Below are 18,312 nucleotides of genomic sequence, written 5' to 3' on the forward strand. Positions count from 1 at the left end.
CAGTCTCTCTCTTGCACATGCTGTCTGACTCACACACCCAGGCTCTCTCTCACTCCCACATACTGTCTTGCTCAAGCACAGGCTCTCACTGTCACATGCTCTCTCTCATACAATCATTCATACACACAGGCTCTCACTGTCACATGCTGTCTCTCTCACACACACACAGGCTCTCACATGCTGTCTCTGCAAACATTCAGGTCCTCACTCCCACAGACAGTCTCTCAACTCACTCTCACACACAGACACACAGTCTCTCAACTCATCTCATACACGCACACAATCTCTCAACTCATCTCATACAGACACTCTACAGACCCTCAGCCTCTCTCTTACCTCTGGGCCTCCTCTTCATGGGTCGCTGCAGGATGGGCTGTGCAGCGGCCCTGATCTTCTTGGGTGGATCCGCGGCGGCAGCGGCCCTGATCTTCTCGGGCCAATCCATGGTGGGGACCCTGCTACCGGGCCTCCTTCTCTTCTCAGCCCGCTGCAACAACGCTGCTCCTCTTCTGCATGTGGCTGATACTCCTTCTCCTCCCTGCCCACGCGGCTCTGGCAACATTTTTCTTACGGGCCCGTACAGGCAGGAAGGAGGAGGAGCACCTGCACGTTTAGACGTGACCTTGTTCTTCGGGCCGTGGTGACGTGAGCTCCACCATGGCCCTGCCGATCTTCCTGCTGTGTGTCTCCGGCACAGCACAGTGATATTTCACTACTCATCCGCCAGTGGGATGAGGTCCACCAGCGGCCGCATTGGCTCCCCCTGACCTCTCCTTGCTCTGCCCCGTCAAGTGCACCGGGCTTGCGCGACACACCATCACACTGCAGGTGACACACTAAAGTGTTGCGACACACACTTTGGAAAGCTCTGCCTTACTGACTATTAAAAATAAACACACTAACATCTGCTTATTAGCTGCCTTACTGACTGACTATTTAAAAATAAATGGGATTTGGCACTCTAACTTCTGTTTATTATAGAAACATAGAAACATAGAAATGATGGCAGAAGAAGACTAAATGGCCCATCCAGTCTGCCCAGCAAGCTTTCACAGTTTTTTTCTCATACTTATCTGTTACTCTGACCGCTGAGGTCAGGGCCCTTATTGGTAACTTTTTGGTTCTGATTTCCTTCCACCCCTGCCATTGATGTAGAGAGCAGTGCTGGAGCTGCATAAAAGTGAAGTATCAAGCCTAATTTGTTAGGGGTAGTAACTGCTGCAATAAGCAAGCTACTCCCATGCTTATTTGTTTACCCAGCCTGTGCAATTTAGTCCTTGCTGGTTGTCTTAATATAAATCATCTTTACTTCATTCCCCCTGCCGTTGAAGCAGTGAGCTGTGCTTTATATGTATTCAAAGTGAAGTATCAGGCTTAATTGGTTCAGGGTAGTAACCGACACAACAAGCAAGCTATTCCCATGCTTATTTGTTTACCCAGACTATGCAATTCAATCCTAGTTGGTAGTTATCTGAATGTAAATCCTCTTATCTTCATCCCTCCCCCTGCTGTTGAAGCAGTGAGCTGCACTATATATGTATTCAAAGTGAAGTATCAGGCTTAATTGCTTTGGGGTAGTAACCACCACATCAAGCAAGCTACTCCCATGTTTATTTGTGAATGCAAATCCTTTGTCCCACATTTCCTCTTGGCTGCCTTACTGACTATTAAAAGCACAAACACACTAAATAATATACCCCAATAGTTTACTTATCCGCAGTACTTAAAAAAAAAAAAATTCCCAAGCAAAACACTGATTCCTTTCTGCCACCAGCAAGGTGATCTTCTCCTCTCAGTGCTCCCACTGGATTGTCCATCAGATATACCCATGCTGTGTATTATCACTACCTGAACCCAGGTCATGATGTCTACAACAGTTATGGTAGGATGTCTCTGAGGGAACAACAGTAATGTGCCTGGAAAATGGAAGCCCTGAGAAAGGTGCCATCTAGTAAAAACCTGAAACTATAGCATAAGGTGGTGCAGCACAGCTGCTGCTGTTCTCAGAATGAGGCATAAATGAGCTTGCAGTGCAGGAAGTTGAGGTGAGATTCTCCTTGTCTTTTATCCCACATGTCTGGGAAGGTTCTCACCCATGGTGCCAGTTCTCAGAACTGTCACAGGTCAGGAGTTGAACATGGAGTAGAAGATTAAGGTGCCAGCCAAGGTGTGGAAGAAGGCACTGTAAAGAAACACGGAACTCTCTGCTGGGCTGTTTTCCTTGGTGCCAAAAAGAAATCAGTACCATCGGCACAAAACTCTGCTGGAGTGGAACTGTCCTCCAGCTTGAGGCAGGAGGTTGCTTCTTCAGCATAGGTGTTGTCATCATTCATGGTGTGGAAGATTTACATTGTGCTGAGCCATCTATTTTATCCATATCAGAAACTGACCAGGGCACTGTCTGTCTCATCGGTGTGGAGAACCTCCTTAGCATGGTCTTCTAAACCTGCTTCCTTGTCAGAATGTAAGGCCCTGCACAGAAACACTCCTGCTGTTGTGCAGAAGAAAGTTTTACCAGCATTGCTGGTCAAATCTAGCACCAGCTAGTGAGAGATGTTGATGCAACTAGCATGGAGTGGCTCTGAACAAGCCACTTCTAAAGTTACAGCTGTTGTCCCAAGTTTCCCCTTGGTGTCACCAGAATCAACAACTTTGAGTGAGAACAAACCAATCTGAGCTTCTGGGGAGGATAATTTTCCTCCACCACCTGCATAAAAGGCCCTCTTAGCCTGAGGAAACCCAACTGTCAGAACTGGTGAAGAATTTATTTACCTTCTTTAGTCCTGAAGACCAGAGAGGGAAGTTGTAGCTTCTCCTGTCCAAGTTGGAGAACATTTTTCTACATAGTGCAGCTATTCATAGTTCTCCAGAGGCTTGTGCTTTCCTTCAGTGGTTCCCAGCAGTGAGAATAAGTCCCTCTCTTCCCACCTATAATAGTAGATTCACCTTTTCCAGGGTCGTCCTTTCTGAGTTCCTACAAGATAATCTTGATCAAGGCAAACAACCAGATGGCATGTTCTACATAATCAGGGAGGTTCTTTGAAACTAGACATGCTCTAGCCATCACAACACTCATTTCCAAGCAACCTACCTTCCAGAAATCCAGAATACATTGACAGATCACCTCATCCAAGTTGGACAACAGCATGAGTGTTCCTTAGACGACTCATGCTGGGGCTCACCACCAGTAATCATCCTGCTCACATCAGAAGGCAACAGAAAAATCAAGAAGTTCTACTGCATTCATCTGAGCAGCTACAGACCAACTCCCTGTGCTTTCATGCTAGACTAGAGCACTAGTCTACTCTATGCATACTCACCAGATCCTCTCATTGCCAGAATTGTCCAGAAGGTCCTTCAGGACAAGGTGAGGATGTCCTCACAGAACCAGCTTGGCCATAAGAATAGTATCCATACATAGAAACATAGAAATGATAGCAGAAAATGACCAAATGATCCACCCAGTCTGCCTAGCAAGCTTATGCCAGTATCTGCTGCACTGTGCAGGTTACCCTCGTGCTTATCAGTTTCCCAGACTTCGGATGCTGTTTGAATACAATTTCCATTAACCATTGCCATGGAAGCAGAGAGCAATGATGGAACTGCATCAAACTGCATATAAACTGTTCCCTCTCCCAGGGTATCTACCCAGATGATCTAAAAACAGCTTCAATCAAACCCCTCCTAAAAAAACCGAATCTAAATCCAAGTGATCCCAACAACTTCCGCCCTATTTCCAACCTTCCATTCAAAGCCAAAATAATGGAAAAATTGGTGAACACTCAACTTTCCAACTACTTGGAAGACCACGGTATTCTGTCTCCAAACCAATATGGTTTTCGAAAAGCTGCAAGCACAGAAACACTACTTCTTGCACTCTCAGACTTCCTCCTCGCCGGAATCGATAAAGGCAAAGCATTTTTACTAATCCTCCTCGACTTCTCGGCGGCCTTTGACACCGTCAACCATTACCTCCTTCTAAAACAACTGGCAAATATTGGAGTGACAGCTACGTCACTAACATGGTTCAAAACCTTCCTGGAAAACAGAGGATATAGGGTCAAAATTCGAATCCCAATATCACCCCTCCACCAGAGGGGTGCCACAAGGTTCATCCCTTTCACCCACCCTATTTAATGTATACCTCCTACCACTTTGTCAACTACTCACAAAACTAAGCCTTAAACACTTCCTCTTCGCGGACGATGTACAGATTGTGATCCCTATAAAAGATTCAATCTCGTCAACAATGGAATATTGGGATAGTTGCTTATTAGAAATCAAACACCTCCTCACCAGCCTAAACCTAGTCCTTAATGCGTCGAAAACGGAATATCTCCTTATAGCACCTGAAAACAACATCACACTCTCAAAGCCACCTACCCTCCTACAAACCACCCATGTAAGAGATCTAGGAGCCATCTTAGATAACCGTCTTAACCTCAAACCATTCATTAACCGAACTACCAAAGACTGCTTCCACAAATTACATATTCTGAAAAGAATAAAGCCACTTTTCCACGCGCATGACTTTAGATCAATACTGCAAGCAATAATCTTCTCCAAACTAGATTATTGCAATTCTCTACTACTAGGCCTCCCAGCTTCCTACACCAAGCCTTTACAAATGGTACAGAACACAGCAGCTAGAATACTTACAAACTCCAGGAAAATCGACCACATCTCCCCCATCCTCAAAGACCTTCATTGGTTACCGATCCACTTCAGAATTATGTACAAAACCATCATGATTATCTACAAGAACATCCATCAACACACTCAACTCGACCTACAAATCCCTTTTAAAAAATACACATCCGCCAGACCCATCAGGGAACACTACAAAGAATCACTTCAGGTTCCACATGCCAAAACCTACCAACATAAATCCTACAGTTCAAGAGCTCTTTCATCAGCAGGTCCAATCCTTTGGAACTCCATCCCACCGGACTTAAGACAAGAACCATGCACCCCAACTTTTAGGAAAAGACTAAAAACTTGGCTTTTTAAAAAAGCTTTCCCAGAACTGGATTAAATTCCCCACCCATCAGCACAAACACAAAGTTAGTGAACTGTAATAAACCCACTAACTTCACACGCAGTCACAGCAACATATTATTATACTTCACAACAGCATCATATTTGGTCATTTTTGCTACACATCTATATTTTTATAATACTATACATATTTATTAATTGATACAGTTGGCTAAAATGTTAATATTCTTTCTTCAATTTTCCTCCCCCTTTCAGATCCTAGTTATTTTTCCTTGTTTTTTGTAACTTTCTCACATCCTAAATATTGTTATTATATTTGTTAAGTTTCTTACTATATTTGATGTTGAATTGGGAAATGTTTTTACTATGTTACTCTCTGCCTTTACCCACATTGTTAATTGTAAACCGGGTTGATGTGATTCCTATCATGAAACTCGGTATAATAAAAATAATAAATAAATAAATAAATAAATAAATAAATAAATAAATGTATCAGGCTTAGTGATTAAGGATAGTAAAAGCCGCATCATTAAGTTACCCCCATGTTTATTTGTTCCCCAAACCGTAAAGATCGTGACCCTTGTTGATTGCTATCTGAATCCAATTCCCCTTTTCCCACTGCCATTGAATTAGAGAACAGTGATGGAGTTGCATTAACAGTAGCAAGGCTTATTTGTTAGGGGTAGCAACTGCCACACCAGCAAGTTACCCCCTGTTACCCCTATGCAATCTTTTCTTTATTTCCATCCTCTAGCTTTTAGAGATCCACAGTGTTTATCCCAGGCCCCTTTGAATTCACTGTTTTCGTCTTCACCACCTCCTCTGAAAGGGCACTCCAGGCATTCACCACCCTCTCCATGAAGAAATATTTCCTGGCATTGGTTCTGAGTCGTCCTCCCTGGAGTTTCATTTCATGTCCTTTAGTTCTATTGTCTATCTTTCAATTTGGTCTCCAATTCTCTTAGGGATGTCTCTGACTCTCATCTCACAGATGGATAACCAACTCTGACACCCAAACCTACCATCATTGATCATCTCTGCAAAAATGTTGACTGTGCAGCTCTAGCCTCCTTACTCATTCCAAATGAGTTGGAGGAAGTGCTGATTTTGGCTAGAAATCCTTCAACCAAAAGATCCTACAGTTTTAAGTAGAAGAGGTTTTTAACATGGTGTGGGTCTATCCAGTTGAATGGTGTGGGTCTAGTGTTCTACTGTGACCTGATGGATCTACTTCAGTATCTATTCTTCCTACTGTCCTCAAGCTTTAGTATCTCTTCCGTCATTGTTTATCTCACCACTATTGTGGTGTATCACCAGCAGATCGATGGGGCTCCAATTTCTCTCCTCCTTTTAGTGTCAACATTTATGAAATGTCTGTGGCATTTTAAGCCTCCAGTCAGCCATCTTCCAGTACTTTGAGACTTTAATGTAGTCCTAGCTCAACTCATGAAACCTCTATTCAAAACTTTCAAATTGGTGGACTTGAAGTTTTTCACATGACCAAAGAATAAGCAACTTACAGGCTCTGTTTTCATATTCACCATAACTGAATTTTTTTTCACAAGAGGGTTTTCTACAACTCATTTAAAATTCCTTCCAAAAGTTGTATTTGCTTTCCTTATTAACCAAGCTCTTGTGTGGAGATTGCCTGCGCAACAAGAAGAATGGGCTTTTCACTCCTTGGATTGTAAAAGAGCCCTTGCATATTATCTAAAAAGGACTCAAACTCATTGTCAAGTGACTCAACTGTTCTTGTCCATTGATCTCAATAGATTTATTTTATTTATTTATTTAAAAACTTTTCTATACCGTTGCTAAGTTAAATACCATCGCAACGGGCTGTTGCCAAACTCTGACTGATTGGCTAGAGGACTGTTTAGTGTACTATTATACATGGCTGGCAAGCAGATTACAAAATCTTTGAAGACGCATCAAGCGAGAGACATGGTGATTTCAGTTGTTCACCTCTGGGCCACTTCCATTGAAAACATTTGTAAAACTGCTATTTGGTCATTTGTTTACACCTTCACATTTCACTACTGTTTGGACAACATGTTCCGAGGAGACAGTAACTTTGGACAAGCAGTGCTGCATAGCCTGCTCACCCAGTAGTCCACTCTCTACTGGTGGGATCCAGGTTGTTTATTTCAGTAATTGCTTTACATTGCAGCCCTCAGCTTGAGACTCCCTACACGTTATTGCTGATTCATGCCTGCTTGTTGATGGAAAAAGCAAATTTGCTTACCTGTCAATAGGGATGTACATAAAAAGCAGGATGAATTACCCATATTTTATACCCAGCTGATGATGCCCTGGAGAGTCAACTACCTTTCTGAAGCTTAAGCTCTGAAAGAGACTGAGGGGCTTATGAGGCAGCATGTAAGTGCGGGAACTCTACACATGTTTAAGAAATTCTCTACTGAGCTCTGAGGGTTGGCTCCGTGTCCTTATGGTTAAATTATCCTGCTATAAAGAATCCTATTTACAGGTAAGCAACTTGCTTTCCATTCCATATAATTTATTAATATTTAAAGATGTGGGTAGCACTTGGTCCTATTTGTTTCTAATCTTTACATCCAATGTCTTTAAGTGGTTAATATTCAGCTAAGTGGTGACATTAGAATATCCAGCTGCGTTCAGTGGCTGCCACTTAGCCAGGTAACTACTTATCAGGTCTGATCCCTGAGGTAAGGTCCAGGGATCAGATCTTGGCCAATCCCTGGACCATTTCCAGTCACATGTTTGGGGCAAGGTCAGGTTGGTGCCAGTTTGGAAAATGCCACCAACCTGGTCGGGTGTGAGGGTGCACCTGGCCCTGACACGGGATCCATTTAAAGGTTTGGGGGTAATGGGGGAGGGGGCCTGCACCCTAATTTTTTATTTTCTGGCTTCCAGGGGGGAAGGGTGGGTATGGGCAGGTGGAGCAGAGATCCTATTTTTAACACTTGGGAGGGAATTGGAAGGGGCCGGAAACCTATCTTTGACACTTAGGGGGGATGGGGGTAAGGATTGGAAGGGGCCAGGACCCTATCTTTGACATTTGGGTGAGGGGCCAGAAACCAAAGCAGATTTTTTTTTGCATGACTCTTGTTCTGGGGTTCATTGGCAAGCAGGCTCTTTTCTCTATTGTTTTACTTTTTCGGGGTGTTGGGGCTGGCTTGACTGGTGGGCTCAGGTTGAGATGGGGATTAGTACTAACCCTCGCTCAGTCTCCCTGTTTGTTGCAACTTAAAAAAAAAATGTCATGTTGCTTTAAATGTGAGATGGGAGCCACAGGACCTGCATTAGGTTCCCAGGCATCCTGCCGCATGTCTAATGCATTTCAAATAGATGTTGTTATTTTACTGTGGTTGACCACCTTCTCGGTCAGCTGTGATAAAATATCAACATCAAATTGACTATGCATGACCACCTTTGCATTATTCATGCATTCAAAGAAAGTCATTGTAATAGGGGAAGGCATCTGGGAGAGAAGATGCAAAATATAGCATATATTGTGTGATATATGCGATATAATTCATTTTAGAGCTTGATATATCACTCAGTTAGTCAGTTAAGTAGTGATATTTAGATTACAGCTAAGGGGGTCATTTATCAAAATGCGCTAAGGCGTTTTCACATGCGTTAAGAGCTTATCGCATGCGATAGCACCATATCGTATGGTGCGATGCAAATCCGAAAAAGAGGAGGAGTGGGTTTGCCAGTCTGCAAAGTGCTATCACACAGACTTAACTAAGCTGTGTGATAGCTTGTGTTATGGGGTGGTAAGGTGTTAGCACATTTTGTGATTAGGAGAGAGAGAGAGAGAGAGAAGCCATAATGTCCTCTCCCTAGATAGGTATTTGTATCCCTATGGGAGGCCCCACCTAGTAACTCGAGGTGAGGTTTAGGTATTAGTGTAGGGGGTTAGAGGCCACTTTGACATTCAATGTGAGACGTACGAACAGAACAGTGGTCTCTTATGAAGATTTGATGAGAAACTCACCCAAAGGAGATTTATGCAAGGTTCTATCCACCTAGCTTGATGGACACTCTACCTGGGTAAATTCAAGCTAGGTGGAGAGAACATTGCACAAATCTCATCTTTGGGAGAGTTTCCTCACTCCGAAGGTCATCAAATCTTCACAAGAGACCACTGTTCTGTTCGTATGTCTCACTTTGAATGTCAAAGTGGCCCCTAACCCCCTACACTAATACCTAAACCTTTCTAGGGAGAGGACATTATGGCTAGGTTCTCTCTCTCTCTATCTCTCTCTCTCTCTCTCTCTCCCCTCCAGTGGTTATATGCAGGAAATACAACAGGCCTGGCACTTATTGCAAAATCTGAAAACATTATCGCAATTTGCACTAACTTAGCTCTTTGCATAGGTAATTAGCACAAATTGTGATAAACTGTCTATTAGCATAAACCACACCCCTTTTGCTATCGCATGCAATACTTATTGCATTTTGATAAATCCAGGCCTAAGTTAGCTGGATAAATTAGTCCTACTATTGAGCAGGTCTAAAGTTAGCCAGATATACTTATCCGGCTGACTCAAAAACTATTTGGGTATATTCAACAGCGCAGCCATACTGCTGATAAATATCCCAGCTAAGTTAACTGGATATGTTATTTGGCTAATTTCTCTAGCTAGCTATAGTTTGAATATCTACCTCTTTACATTTTTGTTTTACTATTTTGTTCACACAACAAAAAAATCCAGTAGAAAGGGCAGATGAGAACTGATTGCAAGTCCAAAATGACAAATGAGATTTATATTGATTTCTATAAAAAGAGCTTCCAAGAAACCAAGAGAAGAAAAAAAATAAAAACATGATTAAAGAAAGAAAACTAAGAGAAAGGAAATTGAATGGACAGTATCAGAAAGATGCTATAAAAAAGAAGGGATCAGGAGACAGGAGAGAATGCTATTTGCAGATAAAATATGATATTAAAATAATGAACATGTATAGGGAAGTGATATAAGTATTTCACCCTTTAATAAAGCAATGTATTCCCATGTTGGTCCACTTAGGTAGAAATAAAAGTCAATAAGCAAGTTGTAGAATGCATACGTCACTATTTAATGGACTTGTTTTTTCCCCTTAGGATCAGCAGTTTCCTCTTGCTCTTTGAGGCTCCAGCATAACTGGAACTGGGATCTACTAGGGCTATAGCGCCATAACACTTCATTTTTAAGTACTTGTATTTTTCTCTAAATTTAAACCCGTTTGCCCTCCCATCTAGACTATCCAGCAGAGCAACAATTCTCAGACAGAGTCCACAGACCATTGCTCCTTTCGGTGCCCAGTGCTTATGCACTCTGAAATCCATATTCAGAGGCATCTAACCAAATAACTTACAAGTTATCCAGCTAAATGCCAACTTTGGAATATTTTGGGCCTTTATAAGAGCTCTGATATTCAGAGTTAGCTGGATAACATAACTGGTTAACTCTGGTCATGCAGTAGAGTTCAGCTGTCCTTTCTTTAGGCTGCACCACTCGCTATCCCTCCAAAGTTAATTGGATAAGTTTATCTGTCTAAGGCCTGGGTTTATCAAAATGCGGTAAGTACCGCATGCGATAGCAAAAGGGGCCTGTTTTATGCTAATATAGTATTTATTGCAATTATTACCTGTGTGAAGAGCTAAGTTAGTGCACATTGCGATACCATTTCAGATTCTGCGATAAGTGCCAAACCTGATGTATTTCCTGCATTCAACCACTGGGGGACCAGTTTTTCAGAGAGAGAGAGAGAGAGAGAGAGAGAGAGAGAGAGAGAGAGACTTGCTATAGTGTCTCTTCCCTAGACAGCTATTTGTATTCCTATGAGAGGCTCACCTAGTAACTCGAGGTGGGGATTAGGTATGAGTGTAGGGGGTTGGGGGCCACTTTCGCATTCAACATGAGACGTACGAACAGAACAGTGGTCTCTTGTGAAGATTTGATGGCCTTCGGAGTGAGGAAACTCACTCCAAGATGAGATTTGGGCAGTTTGAGAGAACATTGCCCAAATCTCATCTTGGAGTGAGTTTCCTCACTCCGAAGGCCATCAAATCTTCACAAGAGACCACTGTTCTGTTCGTACGTCTCACGTTGAATGTGAAAGTGGCCCCCAACCCCCTACACTCATACCTAATCCCCACCTCGAGTTACTAGGTGAGCCTCTCATAGGAATACAAATAGCTGTCTAGGGAAGAGACACTATAGCAAGTCTCTCTCTCTCTCTCCCCCTCCTGAAATAAGCCTTACAGGACACATCACAAATGGTGATAAAACCTTACCACATGGTCACGGCCGCTAACACATTTCAAAGAGGTGGTGTTATGGCTGTGCAATAGCTCTTTGCAGAGAGGCTAACCCAGCCCTAACTCCTCCCATTTTTGGAATTTGCATCGCACCATACGATATGGTGCGATCGCATGCGGTAAACACGTTTTCGCATGCGTTAAAGGCCTATCGCATGCGAAAACGCCTTACCGCATTTTGAAAAATGACCCCCTAACTTTGCAATCCGGCCCATGACTGAATATGGATCTCCCTGAATTTGGTCAGTCCATAATGCTGGTGTGCAGTGGATGAGCCTCCTTCCCCCAGATTCTATGAATGTAGCCTCTGCAGCAATCCAGTCTTAAATGATCCAAAAAGCAGATGCCTTTTATTGACATTAGCAATTGGGAGTATCACTTGCAACTTATCTGTTGACATTTATCTCTTAAATAATTAGGCACTCAATATTATATAATGATCATGTGACATGTGTTTTCCTCTGGCAATATAAAAAAAAAAGATGTTTTACCAGTATAGTTTCAGCTAGTTACCATCTTTTAACCTGTGTACTTTTTATTGTGTGATCTTTTTTCTTATTTATTTATTACAGTCATTAATGAGCATTCGTGGTCCTTTGTTTTCCCCACGGCGCAACAGCAGAGCAAGTCTTTTTAGCTTCAAAGGGCGAGCAAAGGACATAGGGTCAGAGAATGACTTTGCCGATGATGAGCACAGCACCTTTGAAGATTATGAGAGCAGAAGAGATTCTATTTTTGCGCCGGGTAGACAAGGGGAGAGACGCAACAGCAATATTAGTCAGACCAGTAAATCATCCAAGATTCTGCCCTTGCTTTCAATGAATGGAAAGATGCACAGCACTGTAGACTGCAACGGAGTGGTTTCTTTGGTCGGTGCCCCATCCATACCTATGGATGGACGACTTCTACCTGAGGTAATCAAAGCTGGACCTGTTACAATGTTTATTGGAAGAGGAAGTATTAAAAGTAACTCTTTAGTTTTGCTGATTTTCAATTATATAAGAGACCATCATTATCATCAAAAATATAAATTTAGCAGGAAAACCAATACCAAAATGATTAGTTTCCTCACATTTTATTTTTTTCCAGGCTTATCTATGACCAAACGAAAGTCTAAGAGGAATAAAGTAGAATTTAACAGCAAAAAATATTAATGCTCACATATACAGTTGTTCTTTGATCTTGTCCCAGTGCAGGAACATTCAAAATGGAAAGTGATACACACCACAGTACATCCACATGTAAAACAGTATTTTGGCCCCTGTGGGCTTTTGGAGTATCAGTCAGTGGATTCTTGATGAGTTGTTTATGCTTTGATGTGACTAGCAAAATGCAGGTAATCAAATATTATTAAATCAACTAATTAAATAATGCGTGCTTTAACTTTAATTGGTTCCTGAAGAACTTCAATCTTAGATTAATTAATTGCTATTGCTTTTTAAATGCCTGTATGAATATGCACTTTAACTGATATCCCTCTTCAGAGAAAGAGTCACATTGGGTTTCAGACCTTTCCAATTTGCTGGCTGAGACTGCATAAGCCCAAAGGGATCAAGATAAAGGTCTTTATTTACTAAGGCTTTTCTCCTATTCTTTGTCTATGGAAAATAAGCTTAATAGATCAAGCCTAGAGGTTTTTTTTTTACTTATGCTCTTTATCATCATCTGCTCCTATTTTTCTATTTAGAACACTTAAATGGCCCTTTACCTTTCTCCACCTCCCCATCCCTTATCTCCTCAGAATCACACACTCACAATAATTAAAAGAGACTTACAGCTTTTCTCTTTCTATATTTTTGACTAGCTACCCTTAGAAGAATATAACATAGTAATACAGTTAAAGATGGCAGAAAAAGATCAACTGGCCCATTCAGTCAGCTGAGTTATTCCTGTCCACCGTGCCAAGGGTATATCACAGTCATTGATCACGAGTGCTTGTCACTCCTTATCCAAGACAGTTTTATTGTCTTTTTCCTTCCTTCATCATCTTGGGTACCTGATCATGGATCCCCTATTTTGTTATGGTCCTGCCTGCGGTGACCTGCGGGCAGCCCCTCCACCCACCTGGTCTCTTACGCGGCCAGACGCCTTCGACTTCGTCCTCCGCGGCCTGGAGGCCGCGACCATCTTCTGCCCCACGCAGCAGGACTGATGCCGTCAGGAGCCTCTCCCCTCCGCGGCTGGGCCGCCGCTGCCGCTCTTACTTCCTCTTCGTGGCTGGAGCTGCTGCCAGGGTCCTAGACAGCAGGGAAGCCGTCCCTGCTCCTGCCTGCCTCTTCACCACCCTCACGGCAGGGAACCGCCGCCCCGGATCCTCTTCGAGCGGCAGGGAAAGCCCACTGCCGCTCCGACGTCATCTTGCTGCCTGGAGGCCGCCCCAAAGCCTGCCTGCTTCTCGTTTGCTTCTGTGCAGCAGAGGCACCACTGTCCAGGGTCCTGCTTCTCTTCAAGGCCTTCCCTTAGGCGCCGGCATGCATCTCTTCTAAGTATTTAAAGGGCCAGTGACAGGAAGTGCTGCTGGTCCCACCTGATGATGTCTTCCTGCTTTAGCCCTATAAAAGGGGTTCCTCTTCAGTCACTCCTGGCCTTCAGATTGGGCTCCACAGTCATCTGTGTCTTCTGACCGGTCTAGGTCCTCTGTGGTCTACTCCTGCTTTGACGGCTTTGTCTTCATGTTCCTGATGTCCTTTGTCCAGGTCTTCAGTTATCTTCATGTTCCAGATGTCTGTGTCTTCAGATGTCTTCCTGTTCCTGATGTTCTTCGTTTGTAGCTCCTGATGTTTGATGTCCTTCCTGATGCCTTTGTCTTCACCTCTGCCTCCATGCCTTGGTTCCTTGATATCCACTTTCCTGGCGTGCCGTTGTCGTGGTCCATGACCAGTCCCATGGGTGGGTTGTGTAGGGTGCCTCACGGTACACAGGCCATCCTCATCTCTGCACTGCAACCCTCCAGAAGACTTCTGCTTCAGTCCGTTGTTAATCCTTGAGAATCGAATCCTGCTTCAGTTTTGTCCCGGTCTTTGGAGCCTATTGCTAATTGCCTCTGTCCATGTCAAAACTGTTCGACCCTGCTCCATGCCAGCGTGGTCCGTGACCAGTCCCATGGGGGACTGTGGAGGGTGCGCCCCGGTGCAGGCCTCTTCAGTATCTTCGTCATGTTCCTGTATCAGCTTCTATTATCTCTCCTAGAGTCTGCTACGAGCCCAGCGTGGTCTGCAACCAGTCCCATGGGAGGACTGTGTAGGGCATGCTGTGTTGCAGTCTCGACCCAGTGCTTTGACCTCCTTGCCTTTGTCTACGGTGCTTTGATCCTAGCCTTCGTCTACAGTGTCTTCGCTTCAGCCTTCATCTACAGTGTCCTCGCTTCAGTCCTCATCTAAGTCTTCTGTGTTCTAAGGACTCCATCTGCCCTCATCCTCTGTCCGGCCTGCCGCCTCTTGCCGTACCCAGCGGCCGGCCCGAAAGGGCTTGGAACAGTCGGAGGACTGTTCATCAATCAACATTGCGTTGTTTGTCATCCTGGGGCCTGCAGGTCCGGTAGAGGGTCAGACCTTGTATCCTTGTCTCCGCTTCAGCCTTGTCCTGCTCTTTGTTACCCATGCTCGCACCGGCTCACCTCCCGCGGTGTGTCTTGGGGCTCCTCTCTGAGTCATGCCTTGGCCCAAGGGCTCACAACACCCGCTTCAGAAACAACCACGCCTCTGCGCCCATAACAATAGCCAAAGGCCTCCAAGCCCTCGGTTCGTAACAGCTGCCAGAGGTCGTGCTCTTAACAGGATCCAAAGGCCTCCAAGCCTTCGGCTCATAACAGGATCCGAAGGCCTCCAAGCCTTCGGCTCATAACATATTTAGTCCACACCCAACATTCTTCCCTTCCCATGAATAACCACAAAGCTGTGTAATAAATTAAATAGCCAGAACATCCAGTCTTCTGGGTCACTGTGGACTTTTCAGATTGTACCCACTCACCATCATCCTTCTACATTGACCCAGTCAACACAAGGCATACATACTCTACAAGACAGATACAGCTCAATGAGCATTATAAAATCATATTTCCTGTTCATACCTCAAATAATTCCAGACTCCTTGGTTCTGCCTCCTGCCAACAGATGGAGACAGAGAAGAAAAGCTTTACGGATAGTGCTGCTTAACTTAATGTCCCTCAGTATTTTCCTGTCTCTAGCAGATGGTAAAGGTGCAAAAACCTGCAGTCTGAAGGTACTTTAAAAAAAAGAAGAAGAAAGAAATCAAAGATAGGATCATTGCTCCTAGGTTTGTTAGTTTCTGTGAGGGACTATAGCCCCAACTGAGTAGGGTGAGTAGGGGTTGGGAACCCTGAATGTTGCAGAAGTGGACCCTTGGACCAAGACAAGGTTAGTGCTATCAACAGAGAGGAGCCCTGCAGGTTCTCACCATCGACAGGTGAAGCTGGCTGGAGCAGGGGCCCAACAGGAACTTCACTAATACCAGCTCCCGTTCCCCTAGGTTGAGACCTCAGGTGCTGGGGCCAGCTGGACTTAGGTGCGGGTCCCTGTGCAGAGATGAATCAGTCACAGAAGAGACAGTTGGCCAGTGGGAAGGCAGAGTCAGTCCAGAGCTCAGGACAGGCAGCAGATAGCAAGATGAGAAGCAGGCCAAGGTCATGGCAGACAGCGGTCATCAAGACAAGAAGCATGCAAAGGTCACAAGGCAGGCAGAAGTCCACAAGGTTCAGAGGAGATCCAAAGTCAAGCCAGGAATCCAACCAAAGACGAAGCCAAGGATACGAGCCGAAGTCAAGCCGAGAGAAGGAAGGCAAGGTTGGAACAGCAAGAAGATACTGAAGACAGACGAGTGACCAAGAGACGAGGACGCAGGAACTCCGAAGACACAAGAGCATGAAGGCAAGGTACTGGAACAGAAACAGGATCAGGAACGTCATGGCAAACAGCAACTCCGATGAGTCTGACCTATTGCCAAGGCATCTGAGTCAGGGCAGAGCAGGTCTTAAGTAGGGAAAGGCCTGTGACGTCATCCCAGGGTGCCGCAGTGAATTTCCCACCACAGGCCCTTTAAATGTGCCCGAGCTGTGCACATGCCTAGGAATGCCCTGTTCAGCTGAACGGTGTCCCTAGTGTAGCGCAGCAGACCTGCACAGCGGCTGGCCTTGTCTCTGACTGGGGCCCAGCTGCAGTGTTGGTGGGCCCACTGCGACCCAAGGTGGAAGGTAAGAGCAGCCGGACACGGGCTTGTCCCGCAACTGGCCAAACGCAACTCTGAACTGTCTCAGCCCGTAGTCAGTGGGGAATTAAAAGCCAGTGATCTGGCTCCCTCTCTACCCAAGAACCTGCCTCCCTCACGGAGTTGGTAGGGTGTTGAAAGCCAGTGGTCTGGCTCCCACTCTACCCCACAAGGTCCTGCCTCCCTCTTTTGGAATTGGCACAGACACACAGCGGCTTCAGGGAAATATTTGTTGTCTTGTTCTTTAGGGCTGATAACTCAGTTGCTTTCCCTTTAAAAAAAAAAAGAAAAAAGAAGCAGTTTCTGCCAGGTCATGCAGCCACTGTTTATGGTTCACAGAGCCATCAAAGGGAGGAGGGAATTGACGAGAGCCACTGCAGGAGGCCGTGGAATGTTTGGAGCAATGCAGTATGCCAAAGAAAGTTGCCTGGGAAGCTGCAAGTGACAGAAGGCGAAATCAGCAGGGCTACATTACATCAGCAGCAGCTGAGTGTGGGAAGCATTGCCACTCTTGCCATAAGCAGTATTCATGGTTTTCATCAGCGGGCCTTTCTAAATAATGTGTGTCATGGGGCGATCGCCACGTCAGCACAGCTGTGGATGACAAGAAAGTAGCCCAGTCAGCTGGGGCAGGCTGAGGTGTTCTCCTTGGCTGCACGGGAACAGCGGCCATTTTGGAAACAAGCACTGGGGAGCAGGACAGATCTGGGAAAGCGTTCTGGCTCTCCCCCTCCATTATCTCTTGCCATTCTAATTGAAGGGAGCAGTCAATAATATTTTGATAGGGCTGCGGGCTCCTCAGATGAGGATTCAGTCACAGTGGAGACCTTTTGCTCGAAGTTTGTGCTTTTCAGGCACAAGGCATTTTTGGCTCATAATGAAGCATGGCGAAAGCGCTCCTACTCCCAAACTCTTCTGTGTCCTAGTAAAACTAGGAAAGTGGATCCCTAGGGGGAGGGGGAGATTGAAGGAACTTTCCGTACACATACCCAAAGAACGAGAACCACAAGCGCATCTGAGGTCTCTGACATTTCAGAAGGGGACCAGAGACCTGAGAAGGAGCCTCTATTTCAGAGAGGCTCTTCAGGAAAGAGGAATTATTGCCTCTGATTCTTCAAGTTCTGAAGGGAAGTTAAGGCACCTCAGGAGGAATCCAAACATGAGAGGGTGGATCCCATCATAGAGGGGCTTCAAGGTCCAGTGAAGTCATTTCCTTTCCATCGAGCTTTTAAGAAGCTGGTGATTACGGAGTGGGAAGAGTGATGGCAAAGCTGTACATGCTACCCGAGGATGCATTGGAGCTCTTGAAGCTGATTTTTAAGGTTTCTGCTTTGGGTATCCAGGCTGCGGCATGCAGCAGTTTTATGCAAAGAACTTGTTTGCGCTAGTTTCACAACTGGATTCAACAGTTGGAGGCAAATGAGATGTTGCATCGTCCTCCACGAAGCAGGCAGAGCACTTTGAGGCAATAGTGGCCTATATGGCAGAGATCTTATATTTATTTATTTATTTATTTATTTATTTATTTTTAATTTTTATATACCGGAATTCCTGTATGCAATACAAATCAGTCCGGTTTACAAGTAACGAAAAGGTTGCCCTGGTCTGGTAGATTAGACTGGGGTTTTTTACATAGAACATAGAATGACAACAATCAACTATTGAACATTATTACAAGGAACAGTGAAAGTAACAATAGTATTTAACAAACCTATAATATTGTTATAACATTATTCGTGTTCACGTTTTACAAGGAACGTTGGTAGCGTAAATAGTCTGCAAGTAATCGGTTAAATAAT

General features: G+C 44.5%; 1 protein-coding gene across 1 annotated transcript in view; it reads left to right on the forward strand.

Moving 5' to 3' along the window:
• The window catches only part of LOC115093624 (sodium channel protein type 2 subunit alpha-like), a 279,971-nt gene that overhangs the window by 85,206 nt on the left and 176,453 nt on the right, over window positions 1-18,312 (forward strand). Inside the window, exon 12 of the mRNA XM_029605640.1 lies at window positions 11,863-12,204. Coding sequence (XP_029461500.1) covers window positions 11,863-12,204 — 342 coding nt within the window. The remainder of the gene's footprint in view (window positions 1-11,862; window positions 12,205-18,312) is intronic.

The sequence above is a fragment of the Rhinatrema bivittatum genome, chromosome 6 (genome assembly GCF_901001135.1).
Source record: "Rhinatrema bivittatum chromosome 6, aRhiBiv1.1, whole genome shotgun sequence".
NCBI lineage: Eukaryota > Metazoa > Chordata > Amphibia > Gymnophiona > Rhinatrematidae > Rhinatrema > Rhinatrema bivittatum.